This window comes from Fulmarus glacialis, unplaced genomic scaffold, assembly GCF_000690835.1.
Source record: "Fulmarus glacialis isolate BGI_N327 unplaced genomic scaffold, ASM69083v1 scaffold20723, whole genome shotgun sequence".
NCBI classification, from domain to species: domain Eukaryota; kingdom Metazoa; phylum Chordata; class Aves; order Procellariiformes; family Procellariidae; genus Fulmarus; species Fulmarus glacialis.
Window position 1 is genome coordinate 1 of NW_009203913.1, and position 18120 is coordinate 18120.

An 18120-nucleotide genomic window follows, 5' to 3' on the forward strand; every position below is an offset into this window, starting at 1 on the left:
TTCCACTCTCCACCCCCACGACCACGTTCTCCCCCCCCAACCACGTTCTCCCCTGCCTTTGCCCGCCCCTCATTCCGATCCCCACCTTTTTTGGGTGATTTGTGATCTCTGCTGCCGTGTGCTGAAACTCTGCCGGGGTCGGCACGAGTGGCCCAGCGGCAGGAGGGCGTGAGCGCTGGTGGAGATGCTGGGTGACACCAGTGAGTGGGCAGTGGGTGGGACTGTAGGCACGGGGACTCGGCAATTTTCACAGTCTACTATTCAAACAATTAAAAACTTTCAAGTCTTAAAGTAAGCCCTTCAAAGCTGAGTGCTGTAGTTTTGCAATATTGATACTGCTTCATTGGGAACACACTGTACTTCATTATTACACTGTAAACAGTGCTGACTTACCGATTTTTCTTCATTTTATTTCTAGAGTAGACTTACTTTGCATTTTGGAATTAATTGATTTTTTTGGACAGTGCTCCTTTTTTCCCCCCCTTCTGTTCCTTGATCTAACTTCGTATTTTTCTTCTGCCATTATTATTGGCTTTGCTTTTGCTCCAGTGTTTAAGTGGTATTGTTTGAGCAGCACTCCTGCAATTTGAATCTGTGTCAGCATATCCCTGCATCGGAATGAAGGTCTGTAGATGAAGCTACTGAGGGGAAGCTCAGTAGCTGGAGTTTCATTTGTTTCGTTACATTATCCATGTGTATTGATGTTAGTGGTATCCACATGCAGATCTGGTTGTGTGATCAAAGTCTTAGCTGATGATGTCGTTTCCACCCTAGCTTTGTAGTGTCTAAATAATAAACTGAGGCTTTCTTTTCCAGGATGTTTGTGCTCTGCTTGTCCAAGCCTGTCAGCTGGTTCACCTTGATCAGGAACATCTTGTCAGCAAAGTTTGTCAGCTTATCCATCACTTACTTAACAGATTTCAGGTACGGAAAGTTTGGCCTTTTCCCTCCTTTTCCTGTGTGCTGGCTCCCTGGTCCCCTGCTGAGCCAGGGAGGCCTTCTGTCTCTTTTTATGGGGCTATGGAGCTGGCCTTCATGCAGAGTTTCTTGGATTTTCACTGTATTGCTTATTTATTCTTAGCTGAGGTTCTGATCTGTGGCTCTAGCATGGTTCCTCATGTAAAACCAGCTCTCAGTCAGAAGCGATGCACCATTGGGAATACTCTTGGTTATAGGACACTAGTGTTGATTTATCTGTTTCTTAAGTGTCGGCTGATTCTGTGATGGTGTGTAATTTTACCAGCCAGATCACCTGAGTCTGTAACCAATATATCTGGGTATATTGACTCCAGCAGTACATGACGATGTTTTCTTGACCACAGTACCTTTCTGTTACAACAGGTGATGGTTGATGAACAGAACTTGAATTTTCTTCTCTCCTACTGCATCTCTGCTCTTAAGCAATGCAGCTCTTGGACACATGTTGAAATTCTGCAAGCCTTAGCAGCTCTTGTTTACAATAATGGACCTAAATGTCAGAAGGTGAGTTTACAAGCTAAGAGAAAGCAACCACAAAAATATTTGCACCCTTTTGCTATTTCTGCTTTCTTTTTTTTTCTTCCCACAAAAGAAAGAATAAAAAAGTATCATGTTCTCAAATCATCACACCTTTTATGTTAAGAATAATCCCATTTAAATAGTGACTGATATTTGTGGAAAAGTTGAATTGCAGGTGTAATAGGTGTGTATACTAATAATCAGTAGATAAGAAGATTCTTCCCATGCAGAATACCTTTATACGTGCAGGCTGCAGCTGTAGGGACCACCTATTACCTGGCTTGAGCCAAAGGCACGCTATTAAAGAAGAGCACCAGGCTTAGTCTGCAGACTAACCACCCTGGTACACCCGTGTATCAGGCAGGAAGAACGCGGGAAGCTTCAAATTGCATGTTACTCAGCAGGCTCCATTGAGGATCCTGAAATTTATCCTGTAACCAGATCAGGTCTTTAGTGTGTGGTGGGCTCAAAGCCGTTTCAAACTGGAGACTATCAAGTATCAATACTGAGGTTTGTACGAAGCTCCTTGTTGCTGCGGCATGACTAATTGTGTTTGATATGTTGAATTCCCCTGCTGTCACCAGCTCTTGGCAGCTTGCAGAGCAGTTTCTGCTGTTGGGCTGAAGCACAGGGTGGTGATGCTAGCAGTTTTGGAGCTGCCAGCTTGCGTGGGTTTGTAGCCTATATAACCACAGCAGTTGTTACTAACTTAGCTTCATGTCTGGTGTCGTGGTTTAACCCCAGCCGGCAACTAAGCCCCACCCAGCCACTCGCTCACTCCCCGCTGGGATGGAAGAGAGAATCAGAAGGGTAAAAGTGAGAAAGCTCGTGGGTTGAGATAAAGACAGTTTAATAGGTAAAGCAAAAGCCTCACGCAAAGCAAATCAAGGAATTCATTCACTACTCCCCATCGGCAGGCAGGTGTTCCACCATCTCCAGGAAAGCAGGACTCCATCACGCCTAACGGTGATGCGGGAAGACAAACGCCATCACTCCGAACGTCCCCCCTTTACTTTTTCTTCCCCCAGCTCTATATGCTGAGCGTGATGCCATGTGGTATGGGATGTCCCTTTGGTCAGTTGGGGTCAGCTGTCCCAGCCGTGTCCCTCCCAGCTCCTTGTGCCCCCCCAGCCTGGGGTGGGGTGAGGAGCAGAAAAGGCCTTGACTGTGTGTAAGCACTGCTCAGGAGGAATGAAAACATCCCTATGTTATCAACACTGTTTCTAGCACAAATCCAAAACATAGCCCCATACTAGCTACTGTGAAGAAAATTAACTCTATCCCAACCAAAACCAGCACATTCTGGGAAGAAAACATAAACTGGGACTCGGTCTGAACTATGCTCATGCTTGATACTTTTTAAGTACAAAATAAGAGAACTTTGGAAATTAATATTTTTATGTCTTTTTTTATAAACATCATCTGTCTATGGAATCTGAAATTGCAGCTGACAAATCTTTTGTAGCATAGATATGTTTAGCTACCAAAGGATGCTCAGGGAGGAGAACTGACCCCTAATGACTTTTGGTGGTTTGTTTTAGTATCTCCCCGATTTGCTGGGCAAGACTGGGCTCTTGGTGCAGTTCAGTGATTCTGCTCAGCCAGACGTGGAGCTCAGGAGGGCAGCAGTACGCAGCATGGCAAACCTGTGTCTCAGGTGCGTACAAGCCTTTGCAGATGGTGGAGTGGGTGCTTCAGAAGATGTACATCTGACAGCACAGACAGCTGGTCTGCTCTGTTTGTGCTAGGCACAGCAAATTCAGGACCAGTAAGGTATATATGCATGAATTTGGAATCTAAAACTTTAGTGCTCCAAGATACTGTGTCATCTGTGGATAAAACCGTAAACTCTCAGTCTTCCAGAAATAATGTTACAGAGATTAGTTTAGGGAAGAAAAGAAAAAGCGTTGTGCTCTCTGGTCCCTGCAGTGATTCTGTGGGTTAATTTTGCATAAGGAATGGTCAGCTACAAGTTTTTATAGTGATTGTCAGTTATCCTTTTGCAATTCATTCATTTTTTCCATTCCAATGTAAATATGCTGATGCCGCAGCAACATCAAATCTTTATTAGCTGCTATATGGGAAGAATTTTGACTAACCAGACTCTGTGGGCAAGCAAGCAATTAGTAAAAGCAATAGATATTTGGACTTGCTGTAAAGAGCTTTTCGGTTCATAGTTCCCCTGAACAGATGGCTTGTTTTTTTAAAAAAAAAAAAAAACAAACACAAAAGTTTGGAATTTCAGCACTTACAGATGAAGTCTGAAAAATTACTTAATGTAAACAAATGCAACATCTGGCAGTTTGGGGCATGATGATTTTTCTATGTGGAGAGTTGGGATTGTTTAGCCTGGAGAAGAGAAGGCTTGGCAAGGATCTTACCGATGTGTATAAATGCATGATGGCAGGGAATGAAGACGACAAAGCCAGACTGTTCTCAGCGGTGCCCAGTGAAAGGACAAGAGGCAATGGGCACAAACTGAAATACAGGAAATTCCGGTTAAACATAAGAGAGGGGGAAAAAAAAAAAAGTACAGATTATCAAACACTGGAACCAGTTGCCCCAGAGAGGCCGTGGAGTCTCCATCCTTGCAAATATTTGAAACCTGACTGGACATAATCCTGGGCAGCCTGCTCTGGTTGACCTACTTCAAGCAAGGGGGTTGGACTAGATGATCTCCAGAAGTCCCTTCCAACCTCAGCTGTTCTCTGATTCTAATTTCAGGAAAATCACTTGCAATATTAGAGTTTTCCTGAGAGTATTATCAAGCATGCGTTGATGGCTTGAAGTAATTAAATGTGTCCGAACCAGGTGCTTAGGAATCCATTACAAAAGAATTTGTTTAATGACCGTAAATCCACTGCAACAATGGCCAGCACTTACTAAATGGTACCCGAGGTAGCAAAGATGAAGTGATGCAGTTGCCCTTTCTCCTCATGCAGTAAGTCAAGCAGATATTAAAATGTTTCAGCACATTAAGGTTGCCCAGACTTCATGGAAACTAGGGAAATGCCAAAAGTCATTCTAGGTCCTTTTCAATGCCAAATTTTGCCTAAAAAGCATTTGTAAGCATGACAGCTTGTTAAGCTACGCTTGGAGAGTCATTGTAATTGAGAAGGTGGCCACAGAAGCAGCGTAGGTGTAAGGCACACTATGATTGTACTAGCTCTTTGTGCAGAAGGTTTCCTTTTGTTCTTTATAGTGGTAGAGCTGATCCCTTTCAAAGAGCCATCCATCCATCTGGGGCTGTGCTTTTCAGTCTAGCAGAGGGCTTAGATCCGAGTTTGTGTAACTTTATAAAGCTGTGGGACAGACTGTAAACCAACCATTTGTCTCCTCCTGCTTTAATTTTAGTGTGCCTGGACAGCCATACTTGGATGAGTCCTACAGAAGTGTCTGTTTTCAAACTTTTCTAAGTGTTCTGCAGTCTTCAAAAACCTCTGATGTAGATGACATCACTTTTTGCATGGTAAGTGTGAGTCTAATTTTCTAGAATACTCTAATTAGGAGATTGTGCTGCTGGAATATTGGAATTTGGAAGATATGAAATTTGGAATGTTGTCAACTGAGAGTTTGCTTAAATAGTCTTTTTTTTTTTTTTTTTTTTAAAATAAACATAAGTAACCGAACCAGTAATTATGTTGAGCAAAACCGTAATTGCCTAGAAGGTCACTTGAAAGATGTGAACCTTCGATGTTTTGGGAAGGAAAAGTAAGTAATTCTGTGTTTTGGTTTTCAGTTACTGCAAAATGCACTGAAAGGTATCCAGTCGCTTCTCAATGGTGGGAAGATGAAACTAATGCAAACTGACCAAATTGGATCTCTCCTTGCAGTATTAAAGGTAAATACTTAAATACACCTTGAGAAAGAGGCAGGCACTGGAAGTTGCATGTTCCAGATGCTTGTTAAGTGGGAAACAGTAGGAGAAGACGAGAAAGAGGGGGCAAAGAAGCCTGAGCGTGGGGGGAAATGTAGTGTGAGATATAAAGAAAAAGACATAGAGTTTCTCTCACCGCATCTTAACTGCACTTCCCACAAAAGAATGTGAGAGAAAGATGGGAGGCTCATTTTTTTGGACCTACTCAAAATCCTTCTAGAGATAGTTGCATTTCAGATGTTGCATAGCTGTTACATAGCATGGGGAGAGGCAAGACCCGGGGGAAGGATCACAAGCCCAGCCGAAAACTGATGAACACCTGAGTAAATACACAATAAATCTTTGAGCATCAAAAAGGAAAAGTATGCTAACGTTTTTGTTACTGTTCTAGAAATGTATGTTTCATGGACTGCCGGGACTGAGCATAGAAATGCCTGCGGCCTTGTACCCAGCTCCGTTACCTCAGTACGATAAAAGGTCGCCTGTCAAACAGGAACAATCAGAACCAGCCACCTTTAAGCAGACTGGGGTAAGCTGAAATTATACTGATTCTACTGCGTGCTCGTTGTGCGCGTTTGTTGCGGTTGTGTGTTACCCGACATGATAGTAGTGGCTAACAGGCTCTTTGTGTTCTGAGCATGTGATACATTTCACATTCTTTGCTTTAAAGGTATCGATTATAAATCTCTGCCCTGAGTAAAATTGCTTTGTAAACTCAGATGACAAGAACAAACGGCTCTGCAGAGATTGGTTTTCCTGAGTTAAGCTGTGTGCATCAGTTATTCATCTATCGCCAAGAATTCTTGGCCTGCAGACATGGGATTGGTGCGTGCAGACTAGCCAAAGCTTTTTATTTTACAAGTTACATTTTCTCTCCAAACACTTGCACAATTGTTTGACTCTTTCTTAGGGAAGTTCATCTAAAGACTGATTTCCTCCCTCCCTCCCCCATCTGTTCTGCTTAATCCTTCTATAGGTTATTTTTTAACCCTGTAAACATTTTGGATTACCAATTATCTGAAAGACATTAGAGAAAGTAAAGTTGTATAGTCATGTTGACTTGTTTATTTTTAGATGTTAAATATCTACTGTAAATGTAAAAGAACTACAGAAGTATTTACTGTTCCTCTTCTTTAATCAGTTTGGTGTGAAATATGATTTTTAACTAAAGGTTTTCTTGGAAATCTTTTGCTTTACTGATGAAGAGGCCAAAACTTAATTTTTGAGGCTATTGAGATATAAACTGCTTGCTTACACTAAGGTATTACTATACTGATGTTACTGTTGCTACTAATAAGCAGAGTTTGCAAACTCTCAGATATTAAAGAAGTGACTGTTTCTGTATGTACAGTTTTGCACATACATATAATTGCACTTATGTGCAGTATTGTTGCATCAAAAGAATGCTAAATAGCTGTGATAACTCTTGGTTAAACTAAATCTCATCTAAAAACTCATTTAGAAACTTGTACAATTTGATGTTGATGTACGATACAGAGGGCATGATTTATTATATTAAACTCTACTTTTATTCTGGATTAGCAATTAGTTTTGTTTTCAGATGAGACCTTTTCCCCTTAGTAAAAGACTTACAACTATAAAATGTTTGCACATCTTTCTAGATATTATTTCAAAAGATTTAAAAAAAAAAAATCTATTTTTTGTCTTAAAACAGAACCGAAGAAAAAAGTCCAAAGGGAAACAAAAGAAGGGAGAGTTTGGGGAAGAAGGAAGAGAAGATTTGGGTGATGCAGGAAATGAATCAGTCCTTGGAGCCGACATGCTGAAATTACACTTGGGGGATGTGCAGAGCAGTCCTTGTTTGGATCCTCGGACTTGTGCATCGGATGTTGCATATGTGCCTGTTGGAAAGGATCACTTGTCTTCACATTATGCTAGTTGGAAAAGAATCAGCAGCAGTGAGTCGGAATATTCTGATGCTGAAGGTGGAATACAGAGTAAAATGAGGTGATTGTTGTTCATGTAAACATAAAGCATGGTAGCAGAGTGTACTGTTGTTCATAATAATTTAAGCTCATGTATCGTTTTAAAGCATACCTTTTGTTCCTGTAGATCTGGCACAAATTTTACATGTGTGCAGACGTTTACGCTTCCGCTGGATCCTAACGCTTTGTTCTTAATCAAAACTGTTGAGGAAATCGCTTTTCCTTTTGATTTATGTGGTAATATAAGAAATTTGGAAGGCAGCAATTTGTATTGGTTTGAAAGTAAATTTATTCTTTCTCTTCCTGTTCTTGGTCTAAAAAATGTCTTCTCACAGCTAGCCACTAATATAAGTGAAAGAGGTTAAGTCCATTACTTTTCACTGCTGATATTTCATTAATCTTTTTGTTTGTTTTTAAGATCTTATCAAGCCAATGTTCGTCAAGGGGCTCTAGCCTGTTTCCTCTCTGCTATAAAATCAATAGAAAAAAGAGTTCTTTATGGCTACTGGTCAGCGTTTGTTCCTGATGCACCTGGTATTGGCAGCCCCCAGTCAGTGTCCTTGATGACTATTGCTTTAAAGGACCCTTCTCCAAAGGTGAGGCAGTTCTGAGTAGAAAAAGCATTGTATTTTTCCAATAGTAGTCTTAAGAGTTGTCTTCTCTGGCCTTCAGTAAGTACTTTGGCTACTGTATCTGTGTTGCTTGGTCACCGTACCGTAAGAAATGAAAGAGGATGTGTTGGTTAAGGAAACAAAGGATTGGTTGTATACTGCTTAAAGTTATGAGAAAAGATAGTTGGACTTGAATTTTCTTTTGCTGGAGAAAGAGACTTTCATAAATTTTAAAATTCTCCATCAGCTCGAAGGAGGTATTAAAAGTGGGTAACAGAACTGTTTTATCATTTCAGACTCGCGCCTGTGCTCTTCAAGTTCTCTCAGCCATCCTGGAAGGTTCTAAGCAGTTTCTTTCTGTTGCTGAAGATGCTAATGATCACAAGAGAGCTTTTACTCCCTTCTCTGTAACTATTGCTTCTAGCATCCGGGAGCTACACCGCTGCCTGCTGCTAGCCCTGGTGGCAGAATCCTCTTCTCAAACACTGACACAAATAGTCAAGGTAACTGTACTATAAATGTTTCAAATGCTGCCCAAGAGATTATATTGGTCTCTAGATGAAGTCTTGAAGAAAGATTGCACAGAAATTATTGTAGCTGTTGAGGACTAAGGTGCTGGTAGGAAATAGACTGTTGTTGTCTCACAAGGCTTCATTGACTGAGTCTTCCTACAGAGCCCTAGGGTTTCTTTTCTCTTCAGGACAATTCTCTTGTTCCTGCATTTCTTCCGTGTAGTCTTTTCGGAGCTGAATGAACCTATGAAATGATTCTGAAGACTCACGTTAGCTTTAAAACTGGAATCCAAATTGGCAAAAAAAGCTTTCCATAGGCTATTGAAATTCCTTGGCCTTTATGCCAGGTCACAGTAGTTAAATACTTGTTCTTAGGAGCCAAGTTTGTAACCAGTTTTCAAACAGCAGATAATTGGGGCATATGTTTTCAGGTGCCTTCAGATAATTAGCTGTCTAAATGACCTAAATTGCAAACGTAAAAACAAATCCATTGGAGGCCAGGCTGACATTGTAACCACCACTCCATGTATGTTCTTTTGTGTGTTTCAGTGCCTTGCAAATTTGGTTTCAAATGCACCATACAGCCGTTTAAAACCTGGGTTGCTGACAAGAGTTTGGAACCAGATAAAGCCATACATTTGTCATAAAGGTTTGCATTCTGTTTGGCTGGAGCCTCTTTGTATATGTTATATCTTAATTCAGCATTGGTTATTACAAAAAAGTTGTGGATTTCTGCCCCGCCCACCCCTGCCCCGTGCTTCAAAAATACATAAACATATGTATTGCTATCGAATTATATGTTATGATCTGTCTTGTCTGAAAAGAAGGATGCTGATGTGTCAGTGAGATGCTAATGGACTGGCTTTTTCTTCCCCTGCCCTGTTCTTTCTTGCAGATGTTAATGTTCGAGTTTCTAGTCTCACATTATTAGGGGCGATAGTATCTGTCCAAGCACCTTTACCAGAGGTGCAGTTACTTTTGCAACAGCCCAGTTCTTCAGGGCTAAATAATAGTGGTAGCGCAACCCCTCACCGTTTTAATTCTTCTGAGCAGTGGAGAAAAGCACTCCCCTCAGAAGGGGAGCCTCCAGATAATCCAGCAGGATGTACATCTTCAGAACCATGCTGGCTTCTCCGTCTCTGCGTTTCCATCATCGTTCTGCCCAGAGAGGATTCCTGTTCTGACAGCGATGCTAACTTTCCATCATTTTCCAGCGTTTATGAACCGTGTCCCCTTCGACTGGAATCCTTACAGGTGGGGATGAACAGCTAGCTTGTAAAATGAACAGCTTGGTACAATATCAAATTACCTCATGTCAGCCAAGCCTCAGTCGTGGGTTGCCTTTGCTCCTAGATCTTTCGCTGAGAGTTGAGCTAAAGCATTTGCTAGTGCAGCGTGTCTGAGCTGCTGTGACTGAGAGAGCAGTAACATTTTGATTCTGTGCCTGTGGCCACAGCATAACTGTCCCATAGTAAACCTACTGCAGTAAGTTCATCTGCCTGTGGTTTTTGTTACCTTCATTATTTTTAAATATTTGGCTGTGTGTGCTTGGCAACTGGTGAAGGCTGTGAGTCTTCCCCATGCAAACTCCTCCATACAGAATCTAAATTAAAGTTTTGCTAGAAAACAGTGGGAAAGAACCTTGCAGTCAGAGAACAGTCTGCAAGGAACTATGGAGTGATGCTGGTATGACTGAAGGAGTACCTGTGAATGTTGAGACTTAGCCTTGTTTTCCTTCATGTAACCACAGAAAATAGTAAGATTTTGTAACATGCATCCCAAGGATTCTTACTCTTTTTCTGGAACAATGAATATTTGTTAAATCCAGTTTCACAGAACACAGCAGCAGTATTACAGAATGTATTGCTCTTACAGGCACTCTTGCTTAGTTTTTTCGCTACAGGAGACCTCGCTTAAAGTAAATAATTCATTGTGTTGCTACCTGATAGTGCTTTTGTGGCCCTTTTTTGAACAAGATAATGGAATAGGGAGGTTTTTAATTAGCTGTAGTATTCTAGAAGCTGTCCTGCAAGGTGTATCTGTTACATCAGAGTTTAGTATATGACCCAGTGTTGATTAGCCCATTAACATCCTCTCTGTGTATATTTGGGGTATTTTGGTTTAATAGAAAGAAAAAATGCTGAATGGAATTTCTTTTGTTTGTGTTTAGGTGTTGGCTCTTCTTGTAAAAGGTTATTTCTCTATGGCTCAGAGCTATTTCCTGGAACTTGGAGAAGTGGCTTGCAGATGCATGGAAGAAATGGATCCATCCATTCAGCTTCATGGAGCCAAAGTAAGAGCATGAGGAAACATCAACACTGTTTTACCACGTCAATTTTATCTATTAGTGTACCTTGCAGATGAGCACTACAGATGAGTAGTGATGAATATTCAGAGCACTTTGTGTGTTTGGTGTAGCACACTGTAAAGAGCTGGTGCCTGCTGTAGCTCTTTGGGAAATGCAGTACCCTGACACTTTGAGAAATGCACCTTCTGCTTCCAATCTTGAATTCTTAGCAGAATTTTGTTGCTCTGCTGAGTCACCAGGAAGCTTGGGAGGTGCAAGGACTATAATACTGGCCCTTCCCTGATTTAGCATCAGCTGGTGCAGGAACTGTAGTCTGTCACCCAAAGGAAAGCTCAGAGAGATTTCCTCTTTGCGCAGCAATTCATTATGCTGTTCTAGCTGGAGGCTTTATGTAAGAACGGCTCTTCCTCTAATTTCTTTACCAACAGGGACAGAATAGAGTCCAAAACAATACTGAATCTTTTATTTTTGTTCCCTGGGTAAGTAAGTATAGTCCTAGGTAAAGGTTGCTATCGTTCCATGCTACTTGAGTCATCCCTGATAAAGACCTAGTTGCTTTTTGTTTCCTTGCAGCTTCTGGAGGAGCTGGGCACAGGTGTACTACAGCAGTACAAACCCGATTCAGCCGTTGCCCCTGATCAGAGAGTACCTGTCAGTGTGGTAAGTGTGTGGGCTCCCTCTGAGATTCCAGTTCACTGAGCTTCCTTTCTTGAACTCTCTGCAGAGTTACTGGCATGGATACAGATAAATCAATTGCGGGAAAGCAGAAAGGGACTCAGTACCCTGTGGCTTTAGCGCTGATACGTACAATTTTTGTAGACTTCCTGCATTATTTTGGCATTTGTTTTTGTCTGTAGGCAGGTGTGTTTTGTTTTTGTTTTTTTTTTTTACATGATGTTAACACTGCCTCTCTGCATTTCCTCATCCCTCCTCTTCCTGCCAGTAAGTCAGAAAGCTGGAAAAACTGCAGATTTTGCATGTGTCACTACTGCTGCATAAAACCTAGACATACACTTTTAGCATTTTGGTGAACTTGCGTTGTTACAAGAGCCAGCCTACGTGTTCTGGCTGCTCACAAGCGCAGAGAGAATGGCCAGAACCATAATATATGTGATTTCAGAAAAATACATTGTTCCAGGCTGTTTGTTGGATAAGTTTGTGGAAGCTGAGGAACTGGCATTCTAGTAGTAACATAGGCCTGTTTAAGTCTTGCTTCTGTGAACACAAGGCAATTTTAAGAATTTCTTTGGTGTACGCTAGGTTTTGAGCCAGTCACCAGTGACTCTACAAGATAGGAAATGTGTCCAGTAGCACTGGGTTCCTTGATATGAATGTAAATTGTCAGGCAAATGAAAATACCCAGCTGTGTGGATTCAAGAATGGAATCGTAATTCTACCTAATGCAATCTAATCTGAGTGTATGTGGCCTTGAGAAGGAAACAAACAGAACTCGGTGAATAAGTACTTGATAGCAGAACTAAAACATATTTAAAATGTTTCTGAATGCTAAGTATTTTAGGGTTCCGAACAGTTATAATCACTTTCATGTGTGATTATGCTACCTGCTGTAAGTATGTCTTAAAGATGATCATAGAAAAAGACAATCTGTTGTAGAACTTAGGCATAATTGCTGAGTTTAAATAAGTAAACCTGGCTGCTTCTTCTGTAGGTTGTCACTTTCTGGACTATGATGTTAAATGGCCCTTTACCTGGCACTCTTCAGAACTCTCCACATGCGACTCTTCAGACAAGTGCCTGTGATGCCCTGTCCTCTATCTTGCCAGAAGCTTTCAGCAGTCTGCAGGTAAGAGAGGACTCCTTTAAGTGTGGCATTTTTACCCATTGAAGTTTTGTTCTTGTCTACCAGATTACAGTAGTGTAAAGCCTTTTAAAACTTAAAAGGAGAGGGTAGAGGAATCTTCCAAAATTTTTTTTTATACATTCTGGGCAAGTTGTGACTATTGAAGACTGGAAAAGGCAATGTTGGGAGTAATTTGTCGAAACAATTAAACTGTGGGTCACAGAAGCTGTTTGGCCCTGCCATGAATACTCAACCTTGGCAATGATGCACGGGAGATGGAGGGCAAGAATTTCATTGCATGAGGGAGGGGTGAAGGGTTGTTATTTTGCTGGTTAAATGTTTGAAGAGACAGCTGAGCTAACAGCCATGAACTGACGTTGTTCACCAATTTGCATGCATGTTTTTTCTTTTGGCTGGCTTTTAAAACACTAAACTGCGGTGATTGCCCTGGCAGAAGCAAACAAGTGTGTTGGCCTTACTCTCCTTTTGCAGCATGAAATATGCTTTTAAACATGAAAGCCTTGGCAATGTATCACCGCTGCATTGTGCAGCTCCTTTTATGTCACTGTGCCCTTCTTGATGGGGAGTACTCTGCCAGATTTCATTTGCCCAAGAATTGCTAGTACAGCAGTATCTCTGGAATTCTCCGTCTGGTTTCTCCAAGTACAGCATGTACTTCATCACTCTGTACTTTGATCCCATACACTCTCTTGTCCCTGTGGCCATGTGGGGTCAAGTCAGTGCCCACTCTGACCCTTTGCTCTGATGAAACAAAGATCTTTGTCATGGGTTGGTAAGCTGACAATCTGTCCAGGATGAACTTAATCTGCCTGGCTGTCCTTGTTAATGAAGGGGGAAGAAAAAACCAACCGATCCAGTCTGTTTTACCACTGTTGGGCCATGCCTTCTGCGTTTGAATGATAGGTAATATTTTGGTTTCCTTTGTGGTCTTATCTAACAGCAACAAGATCATGTTTGCTGGAAGCATTCCCATTTCCTGTGTGGCATCCTGAAATGCCAGTCAATTTACTTAAAAGAGTACACTCTGAATGGTAGCTTCTATAGATTCTGCATATTAGGGTCTTTCAGAGTATTTGTCAGTTGTCTTTCTTTGTGGGACAGAGATCTTTTCAGTTTCTCTCTATTGCCATGACTGTTTATCGTTGCAGAATGACCAGCAGATACTGTGTGTCACTCTGCTTCTTGGCCTGAACCACAGCGAGAACCCACTGGTAAAAGCTGCTGCCGCACGTGCGCTTGGAGTCTACATCCTCTTCTCTTGCCTTCGGCAGGTCAGAAGGCCCACTTTTTTTATTTTGAGCCATTTTATAATGGGTTTGATGAACCCATCGTTATAAGATGTGGGACATAAGTTCTTTTGGAATGAATTGGCCTTTCTTCTTGCTTTTGGTCTGTAGTGTGTATGTAGCTTTTCTTTACTGTCTCCAGACGTGGTCTTGCCTTCTGTGTGGTGAACAGAACCAGTGCAGTTTTAAGTGAGGTGAAGCAGAAGCCAGAGTGCCTCATAAGTGAGTGCAAAAGGAGGTAGGTCAGGATCTTCCCCGAGCTCTCGGGGACAGAAGTGGGAAAGGCTAGATTGGCACAAAGGAGCTGCAAGAGATGAGGTGGAGCTGGGAAGAACAGCTTCAGTTTTTAATGGGAAGGCTTCAGTTTTGCTTAAAACTAAGAAGTAAAGCTTATTTGGAGAAAAAGGCTGTCTTGTTTCCACAAAAAATTGATCTTAGCTTGGCTGAGCTGGAAGACTCTCTAGTTTTTGCAATGTGGCTTTAAATGGGTGATTGTAATAAAAAATTTATGCAGTAGCTGACGTTGAGATTTGAGTCCAAAATATTTTGAAAGAAAATCCTTTACCATAAGCAAGGGAATGAAAATGAAATGTAATGTGCCACAGAAGAGAAGATTAGACAGGCAGCTCAACAGGGAGTTTGGAGAAGCAATTACTTTAAGAGTGGGATTTGATGAGTGTAAGATTGGCAGTCCAGGTAATTATGTTAAAATCCAGAGTAACTAAAGCACCAATGAAATTAAATAATACATTGAAACCTTTCAGCAACAACTACCCAAGAGAGCGGAGAACTTGGTCAGCATGCAGGCTTAGGCTGTTAATTAAATATCAAACAAAGCTGTACAGAGAGCACCATAAACACGTTAAAAGTAGTTGCCTAAAAAAGAGTCTATTAATAGAGCTGGTCTCTGTGCAGGTATCATTTTCCCTAGAAAGGCCAAAATGTATATGTTACCAAGGAAATCATCTGAGTTTTTAAAACTTTCTAACTTTGCAGCAGTTTTTACTTTTATAGGACGTGATGTTTGTGGCAGACACAGCAAATGCTATTCTGAATTCCCTCCATGACAAGTCTCCAAACGTCCGTGCCAAAGCAGCTTGGTCCCTGGGCAATCTTACAGACACGCTGATCATCAACATGTACGTAAGCGTGCCTTGGCCTGTGGAACTCCTCTCTCTGCCTGTATCCCCATAGCGTCAGACAGAGGGTACTGGATCTACTTAGTATCAAAAAAGCCAAAATTTGGCTTGGATGCTTCTTTTTAACCACTCTTCAGCCTGTGTGTCTACCAGTGTATGACACTGTATTATAAGTATCCCGTATCCATCTGGGGTTGAGTTCTACTAAACTGCTTGGGTTTAGGTCTTGCTAATCATTAGTTCTGGAGTATATTCCAAGTTTACTTTTCAGTTTCCTATTTCTTGTATGTTGCTTTGTGTAATTGCATGTTCCTTGGTTGCTTTACTTTCAACATAACACAGAAGTGAAATTAATAAATATTTAACACTTCCTCAAGCCAAAGACTGAAGGAAGTCTAACCTACTGTTACATTTTTAACAGGAGAAATAGTTATCATATATCCCTGCTACAGAATTGCCTCTGAGCGATTCATTGCCCTCTGTTTTTTATTACAGACTTAATGCATTGCTAACCGGCTTTCTTGCATTGATAGTTTGGTTTTAAATTAATAAACATAGTGGTCACATGTAGTAAGGTCTACCTTACATATTAGCCTTCTAAAGAGTGAAGGTTGTTCATACGCCTTTATAAAGGATTGTATCACATCTTTGGGGATGGATCATCTGAGCTGGCCTTTCACAGTGTGATTCTTCTGCTAGGGAAACAATGGGACAAAGTTTTCAAGAGGAATTTTCTGATCTCCTGCTGTTGAAAATGTTACGGTCTGCGACTGAAGCATCCAAGGACAGAGACAAGGTATGACTGAGGGGAAGGAGGGTGGAGTTATCATAGTGTAGTTAACTCTTTTTATTTAAAAAAAGAAAAAAAGGAAAAAAGGCACCAGTTACGTTGGGGTGTTTTGCCCCAACGGACAGGGAGCTGCAGCTCAGCATCCTCTCTTGAGGGCTGGGTTTGGAGGTTTCCCATGTTGTTTGACCTGCAGGGCATTTGATTGCGCTTTTCCACAGTGCAGGGGTTTTTTAATTTTTTTTTTTCTTTCAGGGTGACCACTTGCACAGATCTTTCTGGTGGCATTTAGGAAGTTACCATCTGATAAGACACCAGTCTGATTCCAGATGGGCTTCTTGTTGGCTCTGAGCATGATTTCCTAGCAGGCTTGACAAAACTTTGCCTATAAGCTGAAAGCCAGAATGTTGTGGGGTTTTTGTGTATGTGTGTTCCAGGTAAAGAGTAATGCAGTCCGGGCCCTTGGGAATGTGCTTCATTTCCTTCAACCGTATCACATAGCAAACCCCAGGTTTAGGGAAGCCATCGAGGAATCTCTTCAGGCCCTTATTTCTACTGTTCAGAGTGAGGCCACTATGAAAGTGCGCTGGAATGCTTGTTACGCGCTGGGGAATGTATTTAAGAACCCTGCCTTGCCACTCGGTGAGTAACTTGTCCCACTGGCTTTGGATTTGCACAGCAGGTTGTGGTTTTGATAAGAAGGTCTCTGTTACAAATGTGTTGGGGGAAAGGGGAGAAAGCAAACTGAGCTGAATCTTGCTGTCATAGCTTTCCCGGAACTTTGACAGTGAAATAGCATTCGCAGGATCTGAGCTTAATACAGGCACAACAATTCAGTTGGATCTGTCATGATAGAAAAGAGAGTGAGGATGGGATTACAGCTGTGAATAGATGCAAAATGTCACTTTTCCTCTTACAAAACTTCAGAAGATTAACTGGTTTTTAACTAATTTTTCATTTCAAAACCCCTGATTCTCTCATTTGGACCAGAGTAAATACAGTAAATGTAAGCTCATTAAATATTTAGGAGATACATTTACAGTTTTGTATATTTTGACTGATTGGAAAGGGGTTTTTGTTTTTGTTTTGTTTTGGGTTTTTTTGTAGGAGAGGCTCCTTGGACCAAGCAAGCATATAGTGCTCTTTCCTCAGTAGTGAAGTCCTGCAAGAATTTTAAAGTCCGAATCAAATCAGCCATGGCCCTCTCCATCCCTAGCAAGAGGGAATGCTACGGCTCCACTGAGCAGTTCTGCCAAATCTGGAGTGCCTTGGTGGTAGCCTTGCAGAAGAGTGAAGACACCGAGGACTTTCTGGAATTCAAGTACAGTGCCAGCCTCAGGACGCAGATCTGCCAGGCTCTGCTTCATTTGTTAAGTCTGGCAAAGAGCACAGACCTGCCGGTCATTTGGGAAACCATAGCAGAGGATGGGGATGCCATCAAATCCTATGTCTTGCAATATCTGAAATCTGGAGTTGAAGAAAACGAAGCAGGAAAAGGGAGAGAGTATTAAAAGGAGCTATCGAACATCTCAGCGGGATAGAGAAACAGCTGGAGGGCAAAGCTAGGGTCAGAGTGTCTGTTTATCTGGAAGATGTCTTGACAAACCATGCCAATGCCATTGAATTAACAGAGGCTTAGAAAGAAACACCTCTTTCAGTGACCAATAACTTAACACTTCTGACTGAGCACAGAGAAGAAACACACTGCTTTCACTTACCCAGGGCATCCAGAAGAAAAGTTTCCTGTTGTTGGTATTAAACAATTTATTTCAAACATATTAAAATCATTCATAATGCCTGATGAAAAGATCTGTAGAACTTAATTTTTTATTATTTTTGTGTTTAGTGAACTCTTAAGTTGTCCTTGCTTGGTTTTGTTTGTACACTTAACTGTTACAGTGTTGTCACTTGGAAAACAACTGCCTTTTCCTTCTTTTTATAAAACATACAAACAGCTTGTTCTCTCAGCTTATCTAAAAGCATTTTGTTACTATTGCTGCTGCATTCAAAGTCACGTTTGTAAAGGAGGGGTCTGGAAGAATTTTGTTTTTCTGAGCCCTGCAAATGTTGTCACTCTTGTGTTCCTGCAATAAAGCCAAATATGCCAATATTTGAATAATAGCTTAGAGCAAACACACTTTGCCTTTATCTGTCTACGTTCCTGGTGTCTTACACATGGCCTGCACCTCCCTGCTGCCTTCACTCATCCTGTCTTCCAAAGACTCAAAATTCCTTGTTTCCAGGTGGATGGTACTGCGCTGCATCAGCCAGAAAATTCAGACTCTCCAAGCAGTGCTACCCTGGGGCTCTGTCGCCTTTCTGTGGGAGTGATGTT

At 41.5% G+C, this 18120-nt stretch overlaps 1 protein-coding gene across 1 annotated transcript; it reads left to right on the forward strand.

Moving 5' to 3' along the window:
* The first annotated feature begins 819 nt into the window (after positions 1 to 819).
* Positions 820 to 17424, forward strand: HEATR6 (HEAT repeat containing 6). Its single transcript, XM_009574807.1, is given in 20 exon segments — positions 820 to 924; positions 1342 to 1482; positions 3039 to 3154; positions 4852 to 4966; positions 5237 to 5338; positions 5766 to 5903; positions 7050 to 7342; positions 7739 to 7916; positions 8228 to 8434; positions 8993 to 9092; positions 9339 to 9697; positions 10614 to 10736; positions 11325 to 11411; positions 12421 to 12555; positions 13722 to 13844; positions 14874 to 14998; positions 15698 to 15794; positions 16223 to 16427; positions 16893 to 17276; positions 17279 to 17424. Coding segments are annotated over 19 exon segments (3171 nt in total). The 5' UTR covers positions 820 to 924; positions 1342 to 1344.
* The last annotated feature ends 696 nt before the right edge of the window (positions 17425 to 18120 follow it).